General features: G+C 38.9%; 1 protein-coding gene and 1 pseudogene across 7 annotated transcripts in view; one reads left to right on the top strand and one right to left on the bottom strand.

Annotated features, from left to right (window-relative positions):
* Positions 1–24,264, bottom strand: part of ELMOD1 (ELMO domain containing 1) — a 93,785-nt gene that overhangs the window by 43,571 nt on the left and 25,950 nt on the right. For 6 of the 7 annotated variants that reach the window (XM_055305458.1, XM_055305461.1, XM_055305464.1 and 3 more), the window contains exon 2: positions 1,752–1,851. In XM_055305458.1, coding sequence (XP_055161433.1) covers positions 1,752–1,768 — 17 coding nt within the window. In that variant the 5' untranslated portion in view covers positions 1,769–1,851. Of the gene's footprint in view, positions 1–1,751; positions 1,852–17,243; positions 17,261–24,264 lie in introns of those variants that run through there. The other variant, XM_055305460.1, reaches the window with a different exon arrangement.
* LOC129496911 (rRNA N6-adenosine-methyltransferase METTL5-like) lies at positions 15,756–18,107 on the top strand (annotated as a pseudogene).

Raw genomic sequence — 24,264 nt, 5'->3', positions numbered from 1 at the left:
ATAAGACTCTGAAGAGGGAACCCAGTAATATGAATCTTGCCACAGATTTCACCACTACCAGCACCCCTTTGTCAGAAGGAGCTGCTGACCTCTAATCTTCATCTAACACTAGAAACTTCAACTAAAAGACCATGTTTACGTTCAGGAGGGATTCATAAATACAAATTTTTCATGAATGTGTAAGTAAATAGATGGGTTAATTACCATGGCAACCAAAACCATGTCAAGTCAGTCCTGTGCTGGCAGATAGCCTAGTGATTTTTCAAATACTGTCCTTTTGCACAGCTGAGATAAACAGGCTGAGGAATATTCTGTACAGTAAAACAAAAGCTAAAGCCGATAAACAGTTTAACAGGGACCTCCTGAAAGGTTTTCGTAATTCTAACACCAAAAGCTCCACCAAAACACAGTGAGTCCTGCACAGACTGATCTAGGTGTTCCAGACACAGTGCTGTAACCAAAATCAGTGAGGAAAAGAAAATCTTAAATGGCAGACACTAAAGGAATTAAATCATCTCCTAAAAGAAGCCCATTAATTATTTGCTTAGAGAAAACAGCCAGAGCAAGGAGTAAGAATGCATAATAGAGGTAGGCCATTTTGAGGAAAAGAAACTCCATATTCTGGAAAGTGGGTATTATTTTCTAACTTTCAGGACCAGAATAACTCTATTTTGTCATATTTTAATACGACGTAAAATTTCTCTGGGAATTTCATTAACAGATTGTGAATGGCAGTCAAATGCTCTTAAAAATAATTATGATTATAGGTCCAGCCAAACAGCTTTCAAAACAAAACAAAATCACCACAAAACACAGCAGTGTATATGTTACTCTGTACAGCACAATCTTTTTTTTTTAAGTTTATTTATTTATTCACGAGACACACACAGAGAGAAGCAGGCTCCCTGTGGGGAGCCTGATGTAGGACTTGATCCCAGGACCCTGGGATCTTGACCTGAGCCAAAGGCAGACGCTTAGTCACTGAGCCACCCAGTTGCCCTGTACAGCACAATCTTAAAGGAACCAACAATTAATGCAGATTTCAGAGGCATCAAGGCAGCAGGAAGAGCAAAAGCTTAGAATATACATATGAACATATATATTTTTTACTACCAAAAAAGAATGTTTGAAAATACCTGTATGATTGGCCAGCCAACCAAAATCTAAATTTAAGGAATATTTATGGGATGCCTAGGTGGCTCAGCGGTTGAAAATCTGCCTTCAGCTCAGGGCATGATCCTGGAGTCCTGGGACTGAGTCCCACATCAGGCTCCCTGAATGGAGCCTGCTTCTCCCTTTGCCTATGTCTCTGCCTCTCTCATGAATAAGTAAATAAAATCTTTAAAAAATTAACTAATTAAGGAATATTTAAAATTACTTTTTTTCAGGGAAATGATTCTACATAAATTGTACTGATTCCTTGACTACTAATTCCTCAAACCTTGACTTTAAGGCTTTAGAGATGCATGGCATCTAGGCTGTCCAGACTATGCCTGCATCATGCTTTTGTGCCTGTGGTCTCTTAGAATCTCTTGTCATCTCCTCCCGGTAAGGGCTCTTAGCATCAGTATGCATAGCAGTAGCAGAGGAATCTTGTGACCAAATTATTTTTAGCCAGAATACAATGCTATTTTATGCACTCCTAAGAGACCTGGTTATAGGATTACAAATGATGAATAGAAATATTTTCCTAACTGGAAAGGAAATATCTCCATTTTAGAGGGCTCAACCAGAGAACCATAGATACTTACCTCAGGAAGTGCTTCATTGCGCCCGTTGTGATTATCTATGTGTTAGCCACTGTCCTCAAGTAAATGCTTCCAAATTTGCCTTTGTCAGAGTATGTGTAAGCTGTGGGAAGAAATTTAATATATTTACTATTAATGGTACTAGAAATCCCAAAACCAAGATCACTGCTTACTTTAGTAAGCAGATAACATGTCATGTACCAGAACATGATCAACTAAACTGCTCACATAGCATTGCAATTCAGTGAATGGTGATTATAGCCAAAGGCTTTCACTTTATAGTTATGTAGTTAGTCTTTCATTGTAAGTCCCTTGCTGGAGAAATAATTCCTTTCATAAGCAGTCTAGTCAATAGTAAGGTTTTTCTCTGTCTTGGGTATTATTCCTATATTTTGAAGAACAGTATTTGTAAGAAATGAAAAATCATAAAATGAACTATCATAATTTCTAGATATTTGGTGGTCTTAGATCTGGCAGCCTCAGCTTTCCAGAAGTACAACTCAAAAATAGCTAGAAGCCACTGCTGATATCTTTAAGCTAAAAATTAGATGATAAAGAGCCAAGTACTCCAAATGAATGAACGTTATACCCGCAGCCCCCCCTTCCAACTTTTTTTGGCACTTTGAACAAAACAGTGGAGTTTTCTATTTGTCTAGCACTTTCCAGTTTGCTTTTGCAACATCTACAGGCTATTGGTCTTCCTCCTCCCTACAAGGAGGTTGCCAGAAGCTGCCTGCAAAGCAGCAAGTTGGGACAAGATGGAAGGGTACAAACTAGAGAAGAGAGAGTGGCTGGAGGCATCCGAGAGAAGAGACGAGTGGGGCCCCAGGCTGTGGGAGACAGGCAAGGAGCTGAGACACCACTGCCACCCAGAACAGCCCAAATAAAAGCCAGGTTTTTCTCTTACTACATATGTTTCTGTAACTCTTCCATGAATGTTTGACAAAGAGTAAAAGAGTGTCTACACCTCCACTGAAGATTGCAGTTGCTTCTGGGAGGTGAGGGAAGGAGTGAGGACTGGAGTAAAGACCCCTGGGGAAAACTGGCCTTCGACTTCCTGGTTTTATTTCTTAACATGTATCTGAAGCCAAACAAAGGGGCAAGAATGTATAATAGTTTTTTTTTTTTAATTTATGATAGTCACAGAGAGAGAGAGAGAGGCAGAGACACAGGCAGAGGGAGAAGCAGGCTCCATGCACCGGGAGCCTGACATGGGATTCGATCCCGGGTCTCCAGGATCGCGCCCTGGGCCAAAGGCAGGCGCCAAACCACTGTGCCACCCAGGGATCCCAAGAATGTATAATAGAGGTAGGTGGTGGGAAGATGTTTTGTGCTTTTATGGCTTTAAAAAAATGAATCCAGTCTTGTATTAAAGTGTTAGTACCTACCCAGCATCCAGATGGTGGTTCTGAATATGGTTGACAATAAAGGGAACTAGGGTTCCTTGGAGAAATGGCTGATTCTAGGGCTGGGGCAGGGAATATACAGGGTGTGCCTGAAGAGTCTTGTGCCAGAAAGTAAGGGAGTGCTTGAAAGACAAACAGTCAAGGATATATCAAATACACACAGGAGCCAACCAAAAAAGCTCCCAATGGCCAAAGCTGGAACTATTTAAGTAACAAAATAAATAAAGTAGTATTGGATTATTGCCCAAAGTAGGAAATAAATATCCAAGATTGCATACTGATATAAATGACTGAATAAATAAATAAGGGGGAATATGTAAGTCTTTAGTACAAATGAATTCCATATAGTTTATGTGGATACTCTGCCCTCAAGGAGGGGGAGTCTAACACCTAATCCCTTAAATGTAAGCTGGACATAGTGACTTCTTGGCACAAAATGGAAAGGGGGGGAAATTAGTAACTTTGCACTAGATGAAGTTGGCAAATACTACCTCAGCTAAGTGATCAAGGTTAACACCACAATGACAAGTCATATTGAGACTCTGTACCCTTGATACGATGTGATATAAAAGGCACTTTACCTCTTTGGTCTACCTATTCCTCCAAAATAATGAGAAAAACATCAGATAAATTCTTATTGATACTCCACAAAATACCCAATCAGTACTCCTCCTAATTCTCAAGATCATCACAAAGAAGGGAAGTCTGAGGAACTGTCAGGGCCACGAGATTCCTAAGGAGACACAGATATTAAGTGTAATGTGCTATCCTGGATGGGATCCTGAAACAGCAAAGGGACGTTAGGTTAAAAACTAATGAAATCTGGGGGCGCCTGGCTGGCTAAGTCAGAGGAGCATGTGACTCTTGATCTTGGGGGTTATAAGTTCAAGCCCCACATTGGATATAGAGATTACTAAAAAATAAATAAACTTTATTTTTTTAAGATTATATTTATTTATTCATGAGAGATACAGAGAGAGAGAGAAGCAGAGACACAGGCAGAGGGAAAAGCAGGCTCCATGCAGGGAGCCTGACGTGGGACTCGATCCAAGGTCTTCAGGATCAGGCTCTGGGCCGAAGGTGGCCCTAAACCGCTGAGCCACCTCGGCTGCCCAGAAGGAGACTATATTAGAGACATCTGAACCTTGTCCCACAAGCAGTGGGGAACTACTACAAGTTTTCAAACTGAGATGTGACATGATCAGACTTCTGGTAGTAAAAATATACTCTGATTGTAGTATGGAGAGTAAGTTAGATTGTGAGAGAACTATAGGTAGGGCACCATTTACAGGGTTGATACAACAATCCAGGCAGAGATAACCTGTGACCGGAGAAAACAATAGACAGAGATAAGTGTGATGGTTTGAGATATTTAGAAAGTAAAATCAAGAGGACTTGGGTTAATTTACTGATTAGGGAACACTAGTGAAGGAAAGGAGGAGTCAAACACCATGCCTGTCCCTATGGGTAGACAGTAGGATCTTCCTTCCCCTAAGGTATGGAATTCTGGAGATGCAGATCTAAGGGTCTACGTGTATTTGGGGGTCTTTGCAGCGTTTTGAACTTGCAGGGTCAAGTGGTAGTGTGGATATACATGGATCTGAAAGTCAAGAGAGAAATCTCAGCTGGAGACAAAGATTTGGGCTTCCCCAGCATATAGATGGTAATTAAAACCACAATCCAGAAGGAAATACTAAGTCAATAGTATATACAACATTTGTTGCTCATAAATAGTTCTTTGTCCTTAGGGTAATAAATTAGAGTTGTACTACCAAGGCAATAAAAAATAAAATACATTTCAGAAAGATTTTATCAAAATAACAATAATATCCTTAAATTGTTAGTTTGTTATTTAGGAAACTGGTTTATCTAAAAAAATGTCTTTTCATAATGATGTGGGAGAAGTGTGGTATTGTAACACTTGAGCTTCCTGTGCTCTACATAAGTGTTCCTGAACCTATCCATTCCAAACAAACAAAACAAACAAAACACATTCCTGAATTCTATGTGCTAGCATCGTGCTGGGTATTATCACATAGTTTAATACTGCAGGGAGCTTTACTATTTAAGGGAAAATTCAGCAAATATGGCAGTGTGTGCATGGTGCTTCAAGCATGAGCTTTAGAGACAGTTCGTATCTGGGATCTTCCACTCGCCAAGTGGCTTCAGACAAGTTGTTTAACCTTTCTAGGGTTTAGTTTTCTCCCTATTAGATGGGAAAAAAATTATAACTACCTTGTGGGGTTGTACTAAGGATTGAATGGACCAAAGCAAGTAAGGTGCTTAGCATAGTGACAGGTATACAATATACACTAAATGAGTTGGTACTCATTGTTAGGATTAATATTTTATCATTCTTATTAAAGACTCTTCTAAAATAAAAAGTCATTGTGTCAAGTGAAGAATCACTGAGGAGACTTTAGATAAATTGTGTCCCATTGTGACCTGACCTGGGACATTGACAGTGATGGTGGAGACAAGTGAACAGAAGTGGAAGATATTCAGAAGGCATTACCAAGTGGATGGGAAAAGTAAGGAGATGGAAAATCACACTTAGTTCCAATTATCTGTCCCCCAAACAGGAAACAAAAACAACAATTAGTTCTAGTTATCTAATTCTCTGTCCCCCAAACAGGAAACACCAGAAGTGGCTTTGGGTGGAAAGCTTGTTTAAGGGCTATTAGCTCAGGACTCACTGGATATTCCATTTGGTAACTTCGTTAAATGTTTTCGGTTACAAAAATTACTGCCCACTAAGTTTTTTAAATCTAGTTTTGTTTTAAAGGAGGCACAATTGTCAATGTCCTAGTTACTGTTAACTAGACCATCTGTGTAAAGATAGGAACATGAAATAGTTAGTGTGCAAAGTATGATACTCTGAGCCACTATGGTTTCACAAAAATGTCTTTTGAGTTGCTTTTCCCCAGAGTGGTGCTGAGTTAATCTATTCCTTTGTAGCCAAAGCATCATTTTTCAGGTGCTGGGCAGGGCCAGACATCAGGGAGAACTGAGGCTGCCTCTGGTCTGCACAGCATTGAAACAAAACGGTAGCCCTGATAGATTCTCAAGTATTTCATACACCAGCCTGTTGATTAACTTGATTAATTAAGTCACTTGGCTTTGTGTCTGTCTCGCTACTTGAAAAACACTCCTATTAGCTTTTTGTTTAACTCAGAATTATTCAGGTATTATTTATATAAAGTTCACCATTTTTTTTAGTCATACATGAACTCTGATGCCACCGGCTTCACAACATGCAAGGACATGTAGGAACTGCGCTGTGTGCCATCTCTTCCCTGTGACCTCCTCTCCAGAGGGGTTTTTAACCAGGTGGACACCAGAATTACCTCCTGCTGTTCTGAAGTGGTGCATTTCCTATTTCTTTCCTTTAGGGCACCAGGGAAGCCGTGGGGCCTGACACAACGCCTGGCACATTGAGGGGGGCGCTCAGGATGGGTCTGTTGGGATGAACTCTGCACCCTTCTAGAGGAATGCACTAATCCATAACTGTACCAGTAAAACAAAAAACCTCCCCACTGGAAGAGAAAGAAAAGCTTGTAGATTTTTTTTAACCAAAATAAAGAATATGATCATAATCGTGGGTTTCCTGATCCTTTCAGTTTATCTGCAGTGATTCCTCTCCACTACCCAGACCTGTTCCAAAGGAAAGGATCAAATGACTGTTTGATGCATCAAACATCTCCACAGATCTGTTGACACTTCACTGCTGTGTGTGGGGTTATGTCCCCTTTGTACCTTTTTTTTTTTTTTCCAGCTGGGAAGAAAGGAACAGCAGGAGTGATCTGCTCCTTTGAGAACTCATTCTCTCACCTGGCATCAGGGAACCTGCCCTGCCTCCTTTGAGTGAGAAACCCCCTACGGCTCTTTGTAGAGTCCCTCAGGGTGACCCTGCCTCTCAGAAACCCTTCTGTCTATTGAGCATCCCAGGGAATGAATTAAGCACTCAACTAGAGGGAAGAGAAATCCTTTCAATAAAATCATAATCCCTGCATGATACAAAAAAAAATCGTATGTAGCCCTTTAAATTCTGACTAACAATTGTAACTGTTAACAACCAAATGCTTGTGGACTCATAATGTTTATATGTAAATAAAAGTCTACAAAGTGAACAGTGTTCTACTCTCATAATTTGCCTAATTTGGAATTATTCTAGCTTTAAAAAAATTGTATGGAACACATTTAAAAACTAAAATTCAGGGGATCCCTGGGTGGCGCAGCGGTTTGGCGCCTGCCTTTGGCCCAGGGTGCGATCCTGGAGACCCGGGATCGAATCCCACGTCGGGCTCCCGGTGCATGGAGCCTGCTTCTGCCTCTCTCTCTCTCTCTCTCTCTCACTATCATAAAAAAAAAAAAAACTAAAATTCAATTTACAAATTTAGTCTCAGCCTAAAGTTTTGTGATTAATAGCTTATATTTAAAAAGTGCTTACCATGTGCCAGGCAATATTCTGTGATATATTTGTTTATATTAACTTACTTAACAGTCATTCTGTTATGAAGTGAATAATAATAATTATCTCCATTTTACAGCTGGGACAATTGAGGCACAGAGAGGTTCAGCAACCTTCCATGGTCACACAGCTATTCCTGGCAGAGCTGGGATTCAAAGCCTTGCAGCCTGGCTCCTGAGGCATTGTTATGAATCACTCTCCTGTGCTGCCTATGGAAACCACTGAAGTAAAATTCTGGACTGACAGAAGAGTGAAATAAATAAATAATGTATTCAACTCAAACTAAACTGCAGAGCTAATGATAAAGCTCAGATGTACATCTATCTGCACTTGAAAACTTAGTGTTCCTCTGTGACCTAGCAAGGGAACTCTTGCATAATAAGGGTTACTATTCCACTAAAAATTAAACTCTTTCCTGTCCTGAAGCAAATGCACTGTAGATCAGAAAGTTTCCAAACAAGAGCATTTTATGGGAAGTTACACAACAGAGCCCCAACGGGTGGGCTTTATATCCTCTCCTGAGGCCACATGTCCAAGGACATATGAATCCTTAGTTGTAGAATGCTGAAATAACTCATAGTGAAAGTTCCCTTCCCCTCAGTGTAAATCTAGCGCTCCCTTGGGGGGAGAATCCAATGAAATTCAAGCTCCAGCTGTTTGTGTGGTGATTTCATTTTCCCCAAATTACTCTTTCAATCATTGATTGGTGGGACAGGGTCTTCAAATCAGCATTTTCCCTGGGTTTGCTTTCAGCCCACCTCTGTTTTTGTTTTCATAATACACTACACCTTTTAGTTTACAAATAAAATACTTTTTTTTTACTGTACATGAAATATATCTAATGGCTGGTAAAATATTCCACATCTACTTAGAAAATATGTACTAACTAGAATGAGTTTTCATAAAGTCATTGAAAAGCAAAATAAGTTCCATTCTCCTTTAGGTTTCTCTAATTGGTTGTTTTCTCTTCATGCTATAACACAACTGAGGAGGAAAAAATCAAACAGGTCAGTCTCAAAATGTGTAATTATAATCGGGGAGGAAGACACATTCCACTCTCTGTCCCCTGCGGTCTGGATTAAAAAGACAAGGTTTGGGCAACATTTTTTTAGCAGAAGTGAAAAAAAGTCTGCTTAGCATTTGAGGGAGGGGGTCACAACTGCAACTTCACCCTGCACATGATAAAGTCAAGGTCAGCAGTAGCAAAATTATTTGCCACTGATTTAATTTCCTCACTTTGAGCTTTTCTTTTCAATTCACTTGAAAGAAGGAAACAATGATACGTTGAACCATAGGGTCCAGAAATAAAACTTTCATAATTTTCTCCCCTAAAAATACATTTGATCGAAAGCTGCTTTTGGGATCAGAAGAAAGCCTATGGCTAATTTGGTTCAATTCTATTTATCCTGTGTCTTTATTACTATGCCACTTTCAATATTTTCTAAAAGTATTTGAGAAAATTTTGTGATGGAAGTACTAAACTCCAAGTAAATGTTCTTAACCTGTGGGACAATTTCCACTTTCCCCCCAAATATTCTCAGAGTATTTACTCAGAGTAACACGGTTACTAGTGCCGTGCTAGAGTCCAGTGAAATCACAGTATTGACATCCCTCAATCAGCCAAGGAGAGATTTGTGATGCTTACAGTAACAGATACAGGCTCCTCTTTTTCCACCCTGCCTTCAGCCTTAGCTATATATCTAGTGGGGAAGGAAAAACAGAGGAGCAAGGCAACTATTCCCATAAAGGCCCAATCTTACAGATATTTGAAGCCAAGATCATTTTAAGATGTGATTACTTCAAAATTGCTCCCAAACACGCATGTCTCTGTGGGAACAGAGACAGGGGCACAGATGGCTGTAGATGAGGAGTGGGTAGCAAGCAACCTGCCACGTGAGGGACTGGACTCTGGCTGAGCTGATCCACAAAGCAGAAGGAGGAGGTCAGTCTTTGAAATCTGGTGGGCCTGTGTATTTGAGTTTTTTTCCAATTTTTTGAGGGATGCTTGTATTGCAATGTATTTCCTTCTTAGCATTGCTTTTGCTGTATCCCAAAGATTTTGAATGGTTGTATCTTCATTTTCACTAGTTGCCAGGAATCTTTTTAATTCTTCTCTATAGCAGGATGATCTTTAACCTCCATGTGTTTGAGTTTCTTCCAAATTTCTTCTTATGATTGAGTTCTAGTTTCAAGCATTGTGTCCTGAAAATATGCAAGGGACAATCCCAATATTTTTTTTTTTTAAGATTTTATTTATTTATTCATGAGAGACACAGAGAGAGAGAGAGGCAGAGACACAGGCAGAGGGAGAAGCAGGCTCCATGCAGAGCCGGACGAGGGATTTGATCCCGGGGCTCCAGGATCATGCCCTGGGTGGAAGGTGGTGCTAAATTGCTGAGCCACCCGGGCTCCCCAATCCCAATCTTTTGGTATTGGTTGAGACCTGATTTGTGACCCAGCATGTGGTCTATTCTGGAGAAAGTTCCATGTGCACTTGAGAAGAATGTGTATTCAGTTGCGTTCGGATGCAAAGTTCTGTATATATCTGTGAAATCCACCTGGTCCAGTGTATCATTTAACACTCTTGTTTCTTTGGAGATGTTGTGCTTAGAAGCTCTGTCATTTGCAGAAAGTGCCGTGTTAAAGTTTCCTACTATTAGTGTATTATTATCGAAGTATGTCTTTATTAATTGATTGATATACTTGGCAGCTCCCACATTAGGGGCATACATATTCATGATTGTTAAGTCCTCTTGTTGGATAGACCCTTTAAGTATGATATAGTGTCCCTCTTCATCTCTTACTACAGTCTTTGGGATAAACTTTAATTTGTCTGATATGAGGATGGCTACCCCAGCTTTCTTTTGAGGACCATTTGAATAGTAAATGGTTCTCCACCCTTTCATTTTCAGGCTGGAGGTGTCCTTAGGCCTAAAATGACTCTCTTGTAGACAGTAAATAGATGGGTCTTGCTTTTTTATTCAGTCCAAAACTCTGCATCTTTTGATGGGATCATTTAGCCCATTCATGTTCAGAGTTACTATTAAAAGATATGAATTTAGTGTCATTGTAATACCTATTCAGTCCCTGTTCTTGTGGATTAGTTCTTTGGGCTTCCTCTTTCTTTTAGAGGGGCCCCCTTAATATTTCTTGCAGAGCTGGTTTGGTGGTCACATATTCTTTCAGTTTCTGCCTATCCCGGAAGCTCTTTATCTCTCCTTCTATTCTGAATGAGAGCCTTGCTGGATATAGTATTCTTGGCTGCATGTTCTTCTCATTTAGGACCCTGAATATATCCTGCCAGCCCTTTCTGGCCTGCCAGATCTCTGTGGAGAAGTCTGCTGTTAATCTAGTAGTTCTCCCCATATAAGTTAGGGATCTCTTGTTGCTGCTGTTTTAAGGAATTTCTCTTTATCTTTGGAATTTTCAAGTTTCACTATTAAATATCGAGGTGTTGAATGGTTTTTATTTATTTGGGGGGGACCTCTCTATCTCCTGGATCTGAATGCCTGTTTCTCTCCCCAAATTAGGGAAGTTCTCAGCTATGATTTGTTCAAATATGCTTTCTGGCCCTCTGTTCCTCTTGGCGCTCTCTGGAACCCCAATTATACGTACACATAGATCAGTGGAGCAGAATAGAGAACCCAGAAATGTGTCCTCAACTCTATGGCCAACTAATATTCAACAAAGCAGGAAAGACTATCCACTGGAAAAAGGACAGTTTCTTTAATAGATGGTGCTGGGAAAATTGGACAGCCACATGCAGAAGAATGAAACTAGGCCATTCTCTTACACCATACACAAAGATAAACTCAAAATGGATCAAAGATCTAAATGTGAGACAAGAATCAGTCAAAATCCTAGAGGAGAACACAAGGCAACACACTTTTTGAACTTGGACACAGCAACTTCTTACAAGATATATCCATGAAGGCAAGGGAAACAAAAGCAAAAATGAACTGTTGGGACTTAATCAAGATAAAAAGCTTCTGCACAGCAAAAGAAAGAGTCAACAAAACTAAAAGACAACCTATAGAATGGGAGAAGACATTTGCAAATGATATATCAGATAAAGGGCTAGTATCCAAGATCTATAAAGAACTTATTAAACTCAACAGGAAAGAACAAACAATCTCATCATGAAATGTGCAAAAGACATGAACAGAAATTTCACCAAAGAAGACATACACATGGCCAACAAGCTCATGAGAAAATGCTCCACATCCCTTGCCATCAGGGAAATATAAATCAAAACCACAATGAGATACCACCTCACACCAGTGAGAATGGTGAAAATTAAGAAGGCAGGAAACAACAAATGTTGGAGAGGATGTGGAGAAAGGGGAACCCTCTTGTGCTGTTGGTGGGAATATGAACTGGTACAGCCACTCTGGAAACCTCTTTGAGGTTCCTCAAAGAGTTAAAAATAGACCTGCCCTACGACCCAGCAATTGCACTTCCGGGGGTTTACACCAAAGATACAGATGCAGTGAAAGACTGAGACACCTGCACCCCCAATGTTTATAGCAGCAATGTCCACAATAGCCAAACCGTGGAAGGAGCCTTGGTGTCCATCGAAAGATGAATGGATAAAGAAGACGTGGTGTATGTATACAATGGAATACTACTCAGCCATTAGAAACGATGAATACCCACCATTTGCTTCAACGTGGGTGGAACTGGAGGGTATTATGCTGAGTGAAGTAAGCCAATTGGAAAAAGACAAACATTATATGGTTTCATTCATTTGGGGAATAGAAAAAATAGTGAAAGGGATTAAAGGGGAAAGGAGAGAAAATGAGTGGGAAATATCAGAGAGGGTGACAGAACATGAGAGCCACCTAACTCTGGGATATGAACAAGGGGTAGTGGAAGGGGAGGTGGGTGGGGGGGACAGGGTGACTGGGTGATGGATATTGAGGAGGTCACTTGATGGGATGAGCACTGGGTATTATGCTATTTGTTGGCAAATCAAACTCCAATAAAAAATGTATAAAAAAATAAATCTGGTGGGCCAAGTATCAGACTCAAATCTGGATTAGCAAGTTTAGGGAATGTCTAAGCTTGCATGGTGCTTCCTATTTTGTCAAGTCCTAAGAAGCACTGTGTCAGGGAGCCCTAGACTCAGGCTTCGGAGGATAGAATGCCGTCATTTACCCTGTGAAATAGGGAGGGCAGGGCAGGGAAGGGGAAGAAAGAGAAGGTAAAGAAAAAATTTTAAGGTATTTTTGAGCATTTGAAACATGTATATAATGTGGTTTTTTACTTTATTACATGTATGCAGATGAGGGGAAAGAGCAAGCAAGATGCAAATTCACCATCCTAGAGAAATGGAAAATCTTTCAGATTATGCATTTACATTTCACACATGCTGGCCAGCATACCACATTAGAGGTATTATGCTCATGTATAACATTCTCCCTGAGGCCACATTCCAGAACTTTCCTCCTTTGGCAATTAGCTTGAAAAATGCTCTGCTGACACTCACTAAAATGACAACTAGGAAGGTTTTTTTCCCTTCTTCAGGAATAAAATACTCATCCAGGGTTTATTTTTATGATTTATAGCAATGGAGGCCCATGCCAGCCACAGAATTCAGGTTTGCCTGCAAATATATTTATGATCTCCTTTAAAGGTTTTCATGGAGGGAGTGAAGGTAGGGAAAGCAGAACTGATAAAATTTGTCTTTCATCTTTAAAAGAGTAAGGAAATTTCAAAATCTAAGTATTAATCCATTTTTCCATAGAACTACTCAATGTAGATTTTGTACGTTCTCACTTATATATTTGAGTTTAAGAAGTTAAATTTCTAAATAAAACCATAATAAAAATGGTAAACCTATGTCTGTATAAAAATTAAATGGATATGATTTTGCCAATCTAAACTGATACCTTTTGTAAAATTTTCTTTTTTAAGATTTTATTTATTTATTCATGGGAGACACAGAGAAAGAGAGAGAGCAGAGACATAGGCAGAGGGAGAAGCAGGCTCCATGCAGGGACCCTGATGTGGGACTCAGTTAAAAGGCTGAGCCAGGGCAGCCCTGGTGGTGCAGCGGCTTAGCGCCTCCTGCAGCCCAGGGTGTGATCCTGGAGACCTGGGATTGAGTCCCAGGTCCGGCTACCTGCATGAAGCCTGCTTCTCCCTCTGCCTGTGTCTCTGCCTCTCTCTCTCTCTCTCTCTCTCTCTCTCTCTGTTTTTCTGTCGCTCATGAGTAAATAAAATCTTTAATAATAATAATAAAAATAAACGGCTGAGTCATTCAAGGATTCCAAATTTTCTCTTTCTTATAATGAAAATATAGTTAGGGCATCTGCTAGAAACATTTGACAGGGAAATCCAAGCAAATTGGAGCATTTCCAGAGGCCTGGAGGCAAACAGAATATCCTGCCCCTAAGGCAGTTGCAGACCCTGATCACACAGATGCGTCACACGTAGCACTCACTTACGACAAGTAGGTGTTTTAGGTTGGGCTTCTGCAACAATTCATACTGTAAAACAAATTAAAAACAGTTTTAAACTCACTTTAGAGTTATGGCTTGATATGCATGACTTGATAAATTTTTGTTTGCTGAATAAATATTATTTGATCCTGTCCAATGGTATTTCATCATGGCCATCAAGGGAAAATGCATCATCATGTCATGTGTCCTTAAGGAAGAATAAGATGCTGCTAATTAAACTGTGATGCGCCTGATTTCAGTAGTGTGTGGGAAAAAAATCTTAGAATCAATGAAATATAGTAAGTCTCACAAATTCCAGGCCCTGATGTTTCAACAGAAGAATCCATTGGTTGATGACAAAGAGCACTAATGGCCTGCAGCAGATCACACTACTGATTCCTACTCCCCAACTCAAACAGTTCTATTCAGGTTACACCAGGCTAACTCCATAGTATGTCTCAGGTTGATTACATATGAGCAACTCATGCCCTTCTTAACTCACTGGAGATCCTCCCAATCCCTTACTACACAGTCTCTGGGCTCTGGTTCCCTTCTCTGTAATAACAATGCCTCCAGTCTACACACAGCACACACAATTCACACACACACAAGTTCTCATACATACGTGGGACTCAGCCCAACTTCCTTATGCTACCATCTTATGCCCTGACCATAAACATCTCAGGAGTGATAAACATGCCTCATCTACACAAAAAGTGAGTTAGTGAGTATGGAAATACTTGGCTGAAGACAGGACTGTCTAGTCCAAACTCCATTTTTTTGTCCTTATCTTAGTTGATACAATTTCATGTGATGCTGCTTCATGAACGCCTGTTTTTGGCTTTCATGATCCCTGTTCTCCTGGTTCTATCTATTTCACATTCTTCTGCCTCCATTTTAAGTGTATATGTTCCACAGTGTTCTACCCTTGGGCCTTTTCTTCTTCACCTCTTCTAAGTGACCTTCTCTTTTGGGGCCTCAGTCAGATCCAACAAATGACTTGGCCAAGGCCAGACAGCCAATTGGCCAACTCTTATTTCTAGTCAATAAACATATTCACTTATCACATTCAGTTCTTTCTAGGCACAAAATAAACAGGACACAGACTTTGCCATCCAAGAGTGGGAAATTGGGTAGATCCCATATATGGAATCTAGGGATTTTCTGAAGTCAGTATAGAAGCTCTGAGTTGCCTCAAATGAACATACATTTCAGCTATGTCTGACTTAACCAGACTATCCTCTTAGGTAAGGTTTCCTAACCAATATGTCAGTACTATGGACTCTCCATGGATGTGTGACAAGATTCTGATCAGTGATTATATGAAATTCTCTTTCTCTCTTTTTAGGGGGGAGTACGTATTATTTACAGTAGTGTATGTTAGGTGGAATACTTTTTGCTAAGAAGGTGGTATGAATGGGTGAAGAGAGTATTAAAATTTACCATGGGTTAGGAGACAAGAGGAGTAAGCAAAACAAGTATGGCAATTGTGGAAGTTTACATAGGCAATATGAGACCTTACTACGTAGTAATTATCTCACTATAATTATTGCTAATGTACTTAACAGTATTTTACAACTTTAATTCCTTTTAAGTGTGCCCTTAAAACTTGTGATATGGACTTCTATTTAAATATGGCAAATAAAAAAATAAACATGACAAATAAAACACACGAAATCCCGCCAACATGAGAGTAAAGAAATAAAAAAAGCATAAATCCATAAGGCTGAGGGCAACAAGGGCATACATGAGATATCAGCAGATTTCTAGACTTGAAAAGAGGATGGACAAATGGTAATTTACTTAGCCTAATTAATGAAGCCTGCAGTGAGGGAACTGACCCATAGGCAATAAAATTTAGAATACAGAATCTTGGTCATATTCAGGAGTTAGCAATGCCCAGTTCCTCTAAAACTGGTACTGTACAATGAAGTCAACTCAGAAGGGTTGTTTGACATTTTTCATAAGGAAAAGTTAGATCTCTTTCCCCATTCTTTGAAAACAAGTATAACTGCTCTCCATTTTATCAGAAGAGGTAAGACTTATTCTTGAAGAGGTTGAACTAGAGAGGCTCTGAACTTTTAGTTCATACTGAATCCGAGAAGCTTCGGTGAAAATGTACATGATAAATGTGAGATTTATCCAGGCTTCTTCCACTCAACTCTCAGAACAGAGGCAGTCATAATGCTACTCCTCAGGCTCCTGGGGATTTATCCCTCAGGAAATTAACCAACATACATGTCGATCTCCCAGTGAAGCACCAGCCCCTACCCTGGCTGCTGTGAAGCCAAATGGGCAACAAACCCCACGGATTCATAGAAAGCTTCCAATCAGTGTTTTAGTGTCTCAGTCTTAAATACAAATAGATGTCAGGGAGTATCAGATAATTAAGGAAAGTTTCTAACTTGATTGAATTATTGAGACAAAGAAAGGTGAAAACAGGGAATCTGGAAGAAACAGAAGCAATGCAAAGAGAAGAAAAACAATCAATACACCATAATTTTCACAGGTATTAGAAAAAATATTACACTCATGAAAGAGACATAGGAAATAATAAAAATCTACATTAAGAGAATAAGAAAATGTTCTTAGAAATTTTTTAAATGACAGAAAGGAAGTTGAAGAAATGTTCCAGATTTGAGGAAATCTGCTGAGAAGAAATTTACAAAAAAGAAAAAAGTATGTGAAAAATTATTGAAGAAATAATACAAGAAATTCCAAGAACAGATGATTCATACACAAAGGGGTAAGAATCAGAGCATCCAGTTTGTCAGTAGGAACATGAAAGCAAGAATAAAAATTATGGGAAAAAATTATTTCCAATTTAAATTTCTATACCCAGCCCAAATATTAAGTATGAGGTAAGAATGAAGACAATTTTGGACACTCAAGCCTCCCATGTACCTCCCAAGCGTGCCTTCTTAAGAGTTTCTGAAAGAAGCATTCCACCAGAATGAAGGTAGAGAATGAGAAGACACAGGACTCAGGAATTGGAAGATCCCATATTTGAGAAAGGTGAAAAGAATTCTCAAGATGATGGTGAATGGGGGCTTAAGAAAGGAGGTTTTCATGAAAAAAAAAATTAACTGACAGATTACCTGACAGACAATTCTATGATGCTTTGAATGATGGGTATTACTTTGAAAAAAACAAAAACTTAAAGAAGATGACATACCCAGGGTGGTGCTTCCTCTTCCAGTGCCCTAGACTCTGTCAACACATAAAGAAAGAAAGAAAGAAAGAAAGAAAGAAAGAAAGAAAGAAAGAAAGAGAAAAAAAGAAAAGAAAAGAAAAGAAAAAAACAAAGAGAGGTATCTGGGTGGCTCAGAGGTTGAGCATCTGCCTTTGGCTCAGGTCGTGATCCTGGGGTCCTCAGATCAAGTCCTGCATCAGGCTCCCCACAGGGATCCTGCTTCTCTCTCTGCCTGTGTCTCTGCTTCTCTCTGTGTGTCTCTCATGAAAAAATAAAATCTTAAAAAAAAGAAGAAAAACAGAATAAAAGTAAAAAGGAAGAGAGAAAGAAAAGGAAAGAGAAACTAAGGCTTAAGGAACCAGAGAGCTGCCCGCAGTGAGTAGATAGATTTGAAAAGCCCATCCTATTTCTAGAACAGTATCTGACTAGGCCATAAGTTGCAAGTGTAGTGCTGGATGTGACATAGATGAAAATGCACTGAAAATATTCAACAGGAATGTCACAATTTGCTTTAACAAATGCCAACATGGTTCAGTGTGGGTGTGCCTATTATCTAACAGAATGTCCAAGTCATTTGATACAGTCAGTAACTATGAATCTTCCTTTTGCGAATGAAAATAAAAAGGGGATAGATAAGAGTTTTCTGAAGACTTCTTTGGAAATGACAAGAACAGCAGCATATTTATGTGAATTCTCAATGGAAAATACATTCATAAGAAAGCTACAGAATGGAAAATCAAGATCAATACTACTCCAAAGCTGCAATATAACCTACCAGCATCATATTAATTTCTTAAAAAGAAATCAGTGGACATAGAAGTGGGCCTAATTTGGTTTTCCTTTTAAAAACCTCCAAAGACAAAAGCATCTTAAAACCTAATTAATGACGGGATGAGCACTGGGTGTTATTCTGTATGTTGGTAAATTGAACACCAATAAAAATTAATTTATTTAAAAAAAATAAATAAAACCTAATTAATGAATACAAAAATTATTTTAAAAAGTGTCACAAATTATACATTTTTCAAGAATGTAATAATGATACTGCCCTTATGTGTTTTTGAAAAGTCATTATATTTTATAGATACAAAAACAAATATTTATATATGGTATGTGTCTAGAATATGCTTCAAAATAAAATGGGGTAAATAGACAAAAGGTTAAAAATCAAACAGTGCTGGTCATAAGTTGATGATTTTTAATATTGGGATCCATTATACTATTCTGTCTACTTTTGTATATATTTGACAGTTTCCAAATAAAATTTTTTTTAAAAAGGTGTCTTCTACAAAATTGAGAATCACTATGACCAAAAGAGGTATTTTTTTACAGCCAAACAATGACGATTAGCACCTGACTTTGTTCATAATAGAAGTTAGAGGTAAATTTATTACTCTTTAACAGCTTTGGAAGAGTACAACAAAGATGAATAGGAATTTGGTGTCTAACCCACACCAGTTCCATGACTGAATTAGTTCTCTTAGGGATTTTAAATCCTCTAGAGCCTCCATATGGTGTTAGGTGTTGCCATTTAAAAATATTTACTGAGGTGCACCTGGGTGGCTCAGTCAGTTAAGCATCTGACTCTTGATTTGGGCTCAGGTCATGTTCTCAAGGTCGTGAGATCCAGCCCCACAACAATCTCTGCATTCAATGGGGAGTCTGCTTGAGATTCCCTCCCTTTTCCTCTGCCCTTCCCCCTCTCCTGTTTTCTATCTCTCAAAAAAAAATATTTACAGATCTTGTTTCTTAGGGGTTGAAACATGCAATAGTGTATATCAAAGACATCTTATATTTGGTGATATATGGTAGATGGGTTTAGAAGAAAAAAGTGGGAATTAAACTATGACACACTGGGGCAGCCCAGGTGGCTCAGTGGTTTAGTGCCGCCTTCAGCCCAGGGTGTGATCCTGGAGACCCAGGATTGAGTCCCATGTCCGGCTCCCTGCATGGAGCCTCCTTCTCCCTCTGCCTGTGTCTCTGCCTCTCTCTCTCTCTCTGTGTGTCTCTCATGAATAAATAAATAAAATCTTTAAAAACAAGTATGACACACTCTAACAATGTTTTCTAATTTCATGTTAAGGTAGAAAAAAAATGGCCTTGATGAATTGATGAAACAGTATTTTCCCAGAGAGCATCCTTTCTTATCCCAGTCTTTTATCCCCGGGCTAAATCAATCTTCAGAATCAGGAAACCCACAAAATATCTGCCTCCATATTATCTGACAGTAGTATCCCTATCTCCTCCTGTTGGTCCCCACACCACTAGTTTGAAAATACCATGTTTGTATGCTTCTCCTGTCCAATGCCAAGCAAGGTGCCTTGTTCCAGAAATACTCACAAAATGAATAAACATTTCCTTTTGTGCTCTTCAGAGTGTACCGTGTTCAGTATGTCCTAGTGACTGATAATGTCAGCATAAGCATGCACTTGCACTCTTTCACAGCCAGGATTTCTTATCACAAGGAACAGAAACTAGCTCTGCCTATTTTAGCAGAGAAGGAATTTGTTCTGAAGGTAACCCACAGACTCTCCAGCAGGGCCACAGAACTAGGTTTAGAGGTTAGGTAGCCAAAAATAGCCCTTCAAATGATGACATGGAACCAGTGCAGTAAAGTCACTTCTATTGCTGCCACCAGGTCTGGACTCTAGAACAGGCCCCACTGATCCCCCAGGACTGGTCAAGGGGTGTTGCTATCTGTAACACCTGCTATCAGAGCAGAGTCTGGGTCATGGGCCCAGGATGCAAGGATGATGTATCTAGCACGTTAGCTCCTATGGTGGGGAGTGGGCTCTGCCTCACAATGTGGGAGAGCCCCCAACATGGGACAGGGGTTCAGACAGCAGTGTTCAAAAGTAACAACCACTCTATAAAGAAATATTTTTGAAAGCCAAAATACAATCAAGAATAGTGGCGTACACAGAGGACACTGAGTGAACACATTTTGCCTTCCATCTTTGTCTAAGTTGATTAGGTGTATTGTGCAATTATATTTTAAAGCCTGGACACATGCCTATTTTATGGCTATTCAAAATACATATCATTTTGAACTAAGAATTTCAATTATGATCTTAGATAATGAAAGAATACCTGGAAATGTCCTTTCAAATTTAACCCAGTGGTGGTCACAGAATAGATGCATATACTTTAAGTGACGATGATTAATTATCTAGGGAATAATCATTAAGTAGAAAAGAATAAGGATATTCATTATAAATCAACAAAAGGATATATACTAGTTACATTGTTACATAAATATTACTGAATTAGGCTGAGTTAGACATTGGCAGATTCATGTAGAAGTGCCTGGGAGCTCAATTTAAACTGCATAATTAGATTTAGGAGGTGCTTTTAAGGTCATGTGAGCCAGCGTCCAACTCAACAAAGGCAGTCCCCTTTGACATCCCTGACAATGCATTCTTTGGAGTATAGTGTGTTATATTGTTTGTTTCTGATATGGACTCTATTCATCTATGAATCTCACCAAAGATAGCATTAATTTCTTTTGTCTTGTTGGTTAATACTCAAGTGAACTGAAACTATTTTTCACAACCTGAACTGTTGTTAGACTAGGACTTCCATTCCATGTCCTTGGGCAACTGATTTTAGAACCTAAATGAAGCCAACATCTATTCTTTTTAAATACAGTTCTTAGTTTCAGCCCTTGCTCTGGGCTTAGGGATAACAAGTTTAATAGTGATTGTCATTCAAATTCACTAGTGAGCTTTGCATCATCAGCAAACCTAATATACATACCAGTCTAAGAATACCTGCATTGTTGATAAAATTATAGAAATGTCAGGTCAAGGCAAGAGCTCTGAAGCAGGCCAACATGAACCACCTTCTATGGTGACTTCCATACCTATGAACATTCTTCCGGTAGAGATGATCTACCCAGCTATTTGACACATCCTAGACCGCATTTCTGTATCTCACCCACAAAGATTACTCAAGATCCTCATTTACAGATGTCTTCCAGAAGGATTGTGAGGATTTAAAAATTTGATGGTCTGGCTCTATTTTAAATACTCTAGGTTATCTACAATTTAAAAGAGTAGTAGGAGAAATTTCTGATACAACAAAGAACCCTTCAGTGAAGCAAAAACTATAACCCAAACCTTTTGTAAGTCTCGATTTTCATTGACTGGGTTTACTTTTGGGCTACATACACATAGTACATGAGTCAATATGAAAGTTAAAATCCTACATTAGGATTTTTTAATACAGGCTTTAAAAGTCAATGATGTGCATAATACACATTTTAATTAAAACAACTTTGATAAATGCTTACCATTCTAAGAGAATGTATGATTTAACTTCTTGAATAAAAACAACTGTTTTACGTTTTTTGCTAACTTAAATGGATTCTAAGATCAAAGAAAATTAAAATTAAAGTATCCTACTGGAATGTAGAATCTTCAGAAAATCTGGCTTTTAAATTCTGAAGGGTGGAATATTCTTATTCTAAAGGAAAAAGGAAGAAATGTAAATTCATTGCAGAGATCAATTCACACTTAAAATATTTACAATGCCAACTGGTGATGTAAAAAAAAAGGAGGGACGCAGAGTTTATGATGTCATCGATATTTGCTAAGCCAAAAAGCAGCTGTGGGATAAATAATTAGTTTCATCATGAATGAAACCTTCAAAACACACACACACACACACACACACACACACATATACACACACAAACCTTCAAAACACATGGCAGCTTTTTGCCATCTATTTACACAAGAGAAACAGGAGGGAGAATTATAGCAGCTGAAATAAGCTCTTATACCAAGCATTCTAATTAACCAAGTCCTAATGCCAATAATTAAAATGGAAACTACATTTAAAAACTATGTAAAGACCTTTGAATTCTGCAGTTATTAGCTTGAGACTGATTTTTAAAAGAGGTTTAATGAGCTCTTTTTATGCATTTACCACAATCATCATGCTTTGTACCAAAAAAGCAAAAAATGAAACAGAACAAATTGTGAATTATTTCACTGGTATCTAAAATGGCAGAGGGTACACAGACAATATACAAATCATCTAAAATGCAGTTATTTATCCCTCAGAACAGTTGTAACAGCTAACATTTATTTTATAGACACAGAGGATTGGAGTTGGCGCGATTTTCTTTCTTTAAATGTGCCTATCTCCCATTTTACAGCACAGAAACTGATGTAAAATAAGACTTGCTCGTGGTCAGCATAAGTGCGCTACAAGGTTAAAAGCTTCTGGGATGCAAGAACACGCTGTCTTCAGATTCTTTGAATTCAGAGTATTTACTGAGGACTTAGAATGTGAAGTGAGCACACAATTTCAGTTAAAACTCTCTCAGGGTGATAGTGCACATAAGCTGTCATTAGAGACCACTGCAGTAAGCCTTTCTTTAATAGGCCATATCCACGTGAAATCTTGCTGAAAATAAAACCTATGGTCTAACTGCCTGGAAATTCTAGTAAGTTCAGTATGTCCTAGATCACTTTCCTTCTCATCTACTATCAGAATCATAAGGCAAGACATGCTTGGCAGAGAGCACAAAGAGGAGCAGTACAAATACCTGAAATGGAACTTCTCTTTTTGCTCTATTTTGAAGGATAATCCTTTGATAAGAAAGACCCTAATTACTTCATTATACACTTTAGGATAGAGTAATTTTTATTATTTTTAAGACTTATTATAAAATATGAAGTGGAAACTTAACCATCTGGATACTCAAACATATGAACCTCTTCTGAAAATGGTCCCTAAGAGATCTGGATTTGTTGACAGAAGTACAATCTAGAATGGCACTCTAGTGTCATTTGCTTGAGATTGGCAAATTGGAATCTTCCAGCGATGAGTGACATTTCTCTACATGAACTGTACTGGTTTGGTCTTCAACACCTCTGGAAACTTCCTGTGCTGATTAATAGTGAAAGTACCCACTGGGATTTCAAAGACACGAATGTAAGTGGTGTGCTATTTTTTGGAATTAATTGCTTTTGGAATATTCTGAGTAAGGACTCTGTGGTACTACAAGCATATGGTCATTTTCATATAGTGCTATTTCTGGAAAATCTACATTCTTTCCACCATCAGAATCTGCTTCCTTAAAGATGGCTGGACTATATCAGAAAATGATTGCAGGTTAGTATCTTCTCCTACTTGAGGTAAATTTGCTAAAACCAAAACATCTGCTAATTCCATGTCAGGAATTTGTGCCAAAAGCAACCGAATATTGATTGACATTTCAAATATTACTCTTAAATATCTACTTTCATACAAAATACTAAATAAATACTATACTCCAGTATTACCTGATGACTTTTTTTACCTGAGGAAACCAGGATGGTGGTAGAATAGTGACGGACCACTTTGGGTATTAGTCAAAGGGCAGATCAACTGCTTTTTTAAAAGCAGTGAGATGTATTCACTTAAGCACCATTTGTTGGTCCCTGCACTTGTCCTATCTCAGTTCCCTCTCATCAGCAATGATTTAAAGTCTTTTTTTTTTTTTTTAATCTCCTTCTCACTTCCTCTTCAGCAAGCTACTCTGTCCTCTAACTGAGGCCATCAAGTAAAACCCTTCCACTTCTGGCTCCCCTTCACTGGGTATAAACCCAGAGTTTTTCCCTCCCAGAGTAAGGATGAGATCTCACTCTCTTACTCAAGGCCAGACCCGTCACAAGTGCTGGTCATCCTGTCTGGAGCTGCCCAGCAGAATTCAGTGTCACTCCCAGGCTCCTGCATACACTTGGTGTAGCAAGCCTCACGTCTCATGCTGTAGATTCACCCTCACTCACACAGTTCTTACTCATCACAGCGTTGGCACCTCTCGCTGAGCCTAGCAAGCAGAGGTACTCAACAAATATGTGTTGAAATGAAACTACTAACTTTAAGCATGAGTTATTTTCAATAGCTTGAACCAGAACTGGACTTGTCCCAGATTGTCTGCAGAACAGCATATGATTCCTGCTCCACTTTATTTTCAACCCATAGATGACCCAAAAGCGAGTGACTAGAATTG

The sequence above is a fragment of the Nyctereutes procyonoides genome, unplaced genomic scaffold (assembly GCF_905146905.1).
Source record: "Nyctereutes procyonoides isolate TBG_1078 unplaced genomic scaffold, NYPRO_anot_genome, whole genome shotgun sequence".
NCBI lineage: Eukaryota > Metazoa > Chordata > Mammalia > Carnivora > Canidae > Nyctereutes > Nyctereutes procyonoides.
This window is presented reverse-complemented; position numbering and strand designations above follow the sequence as displayed.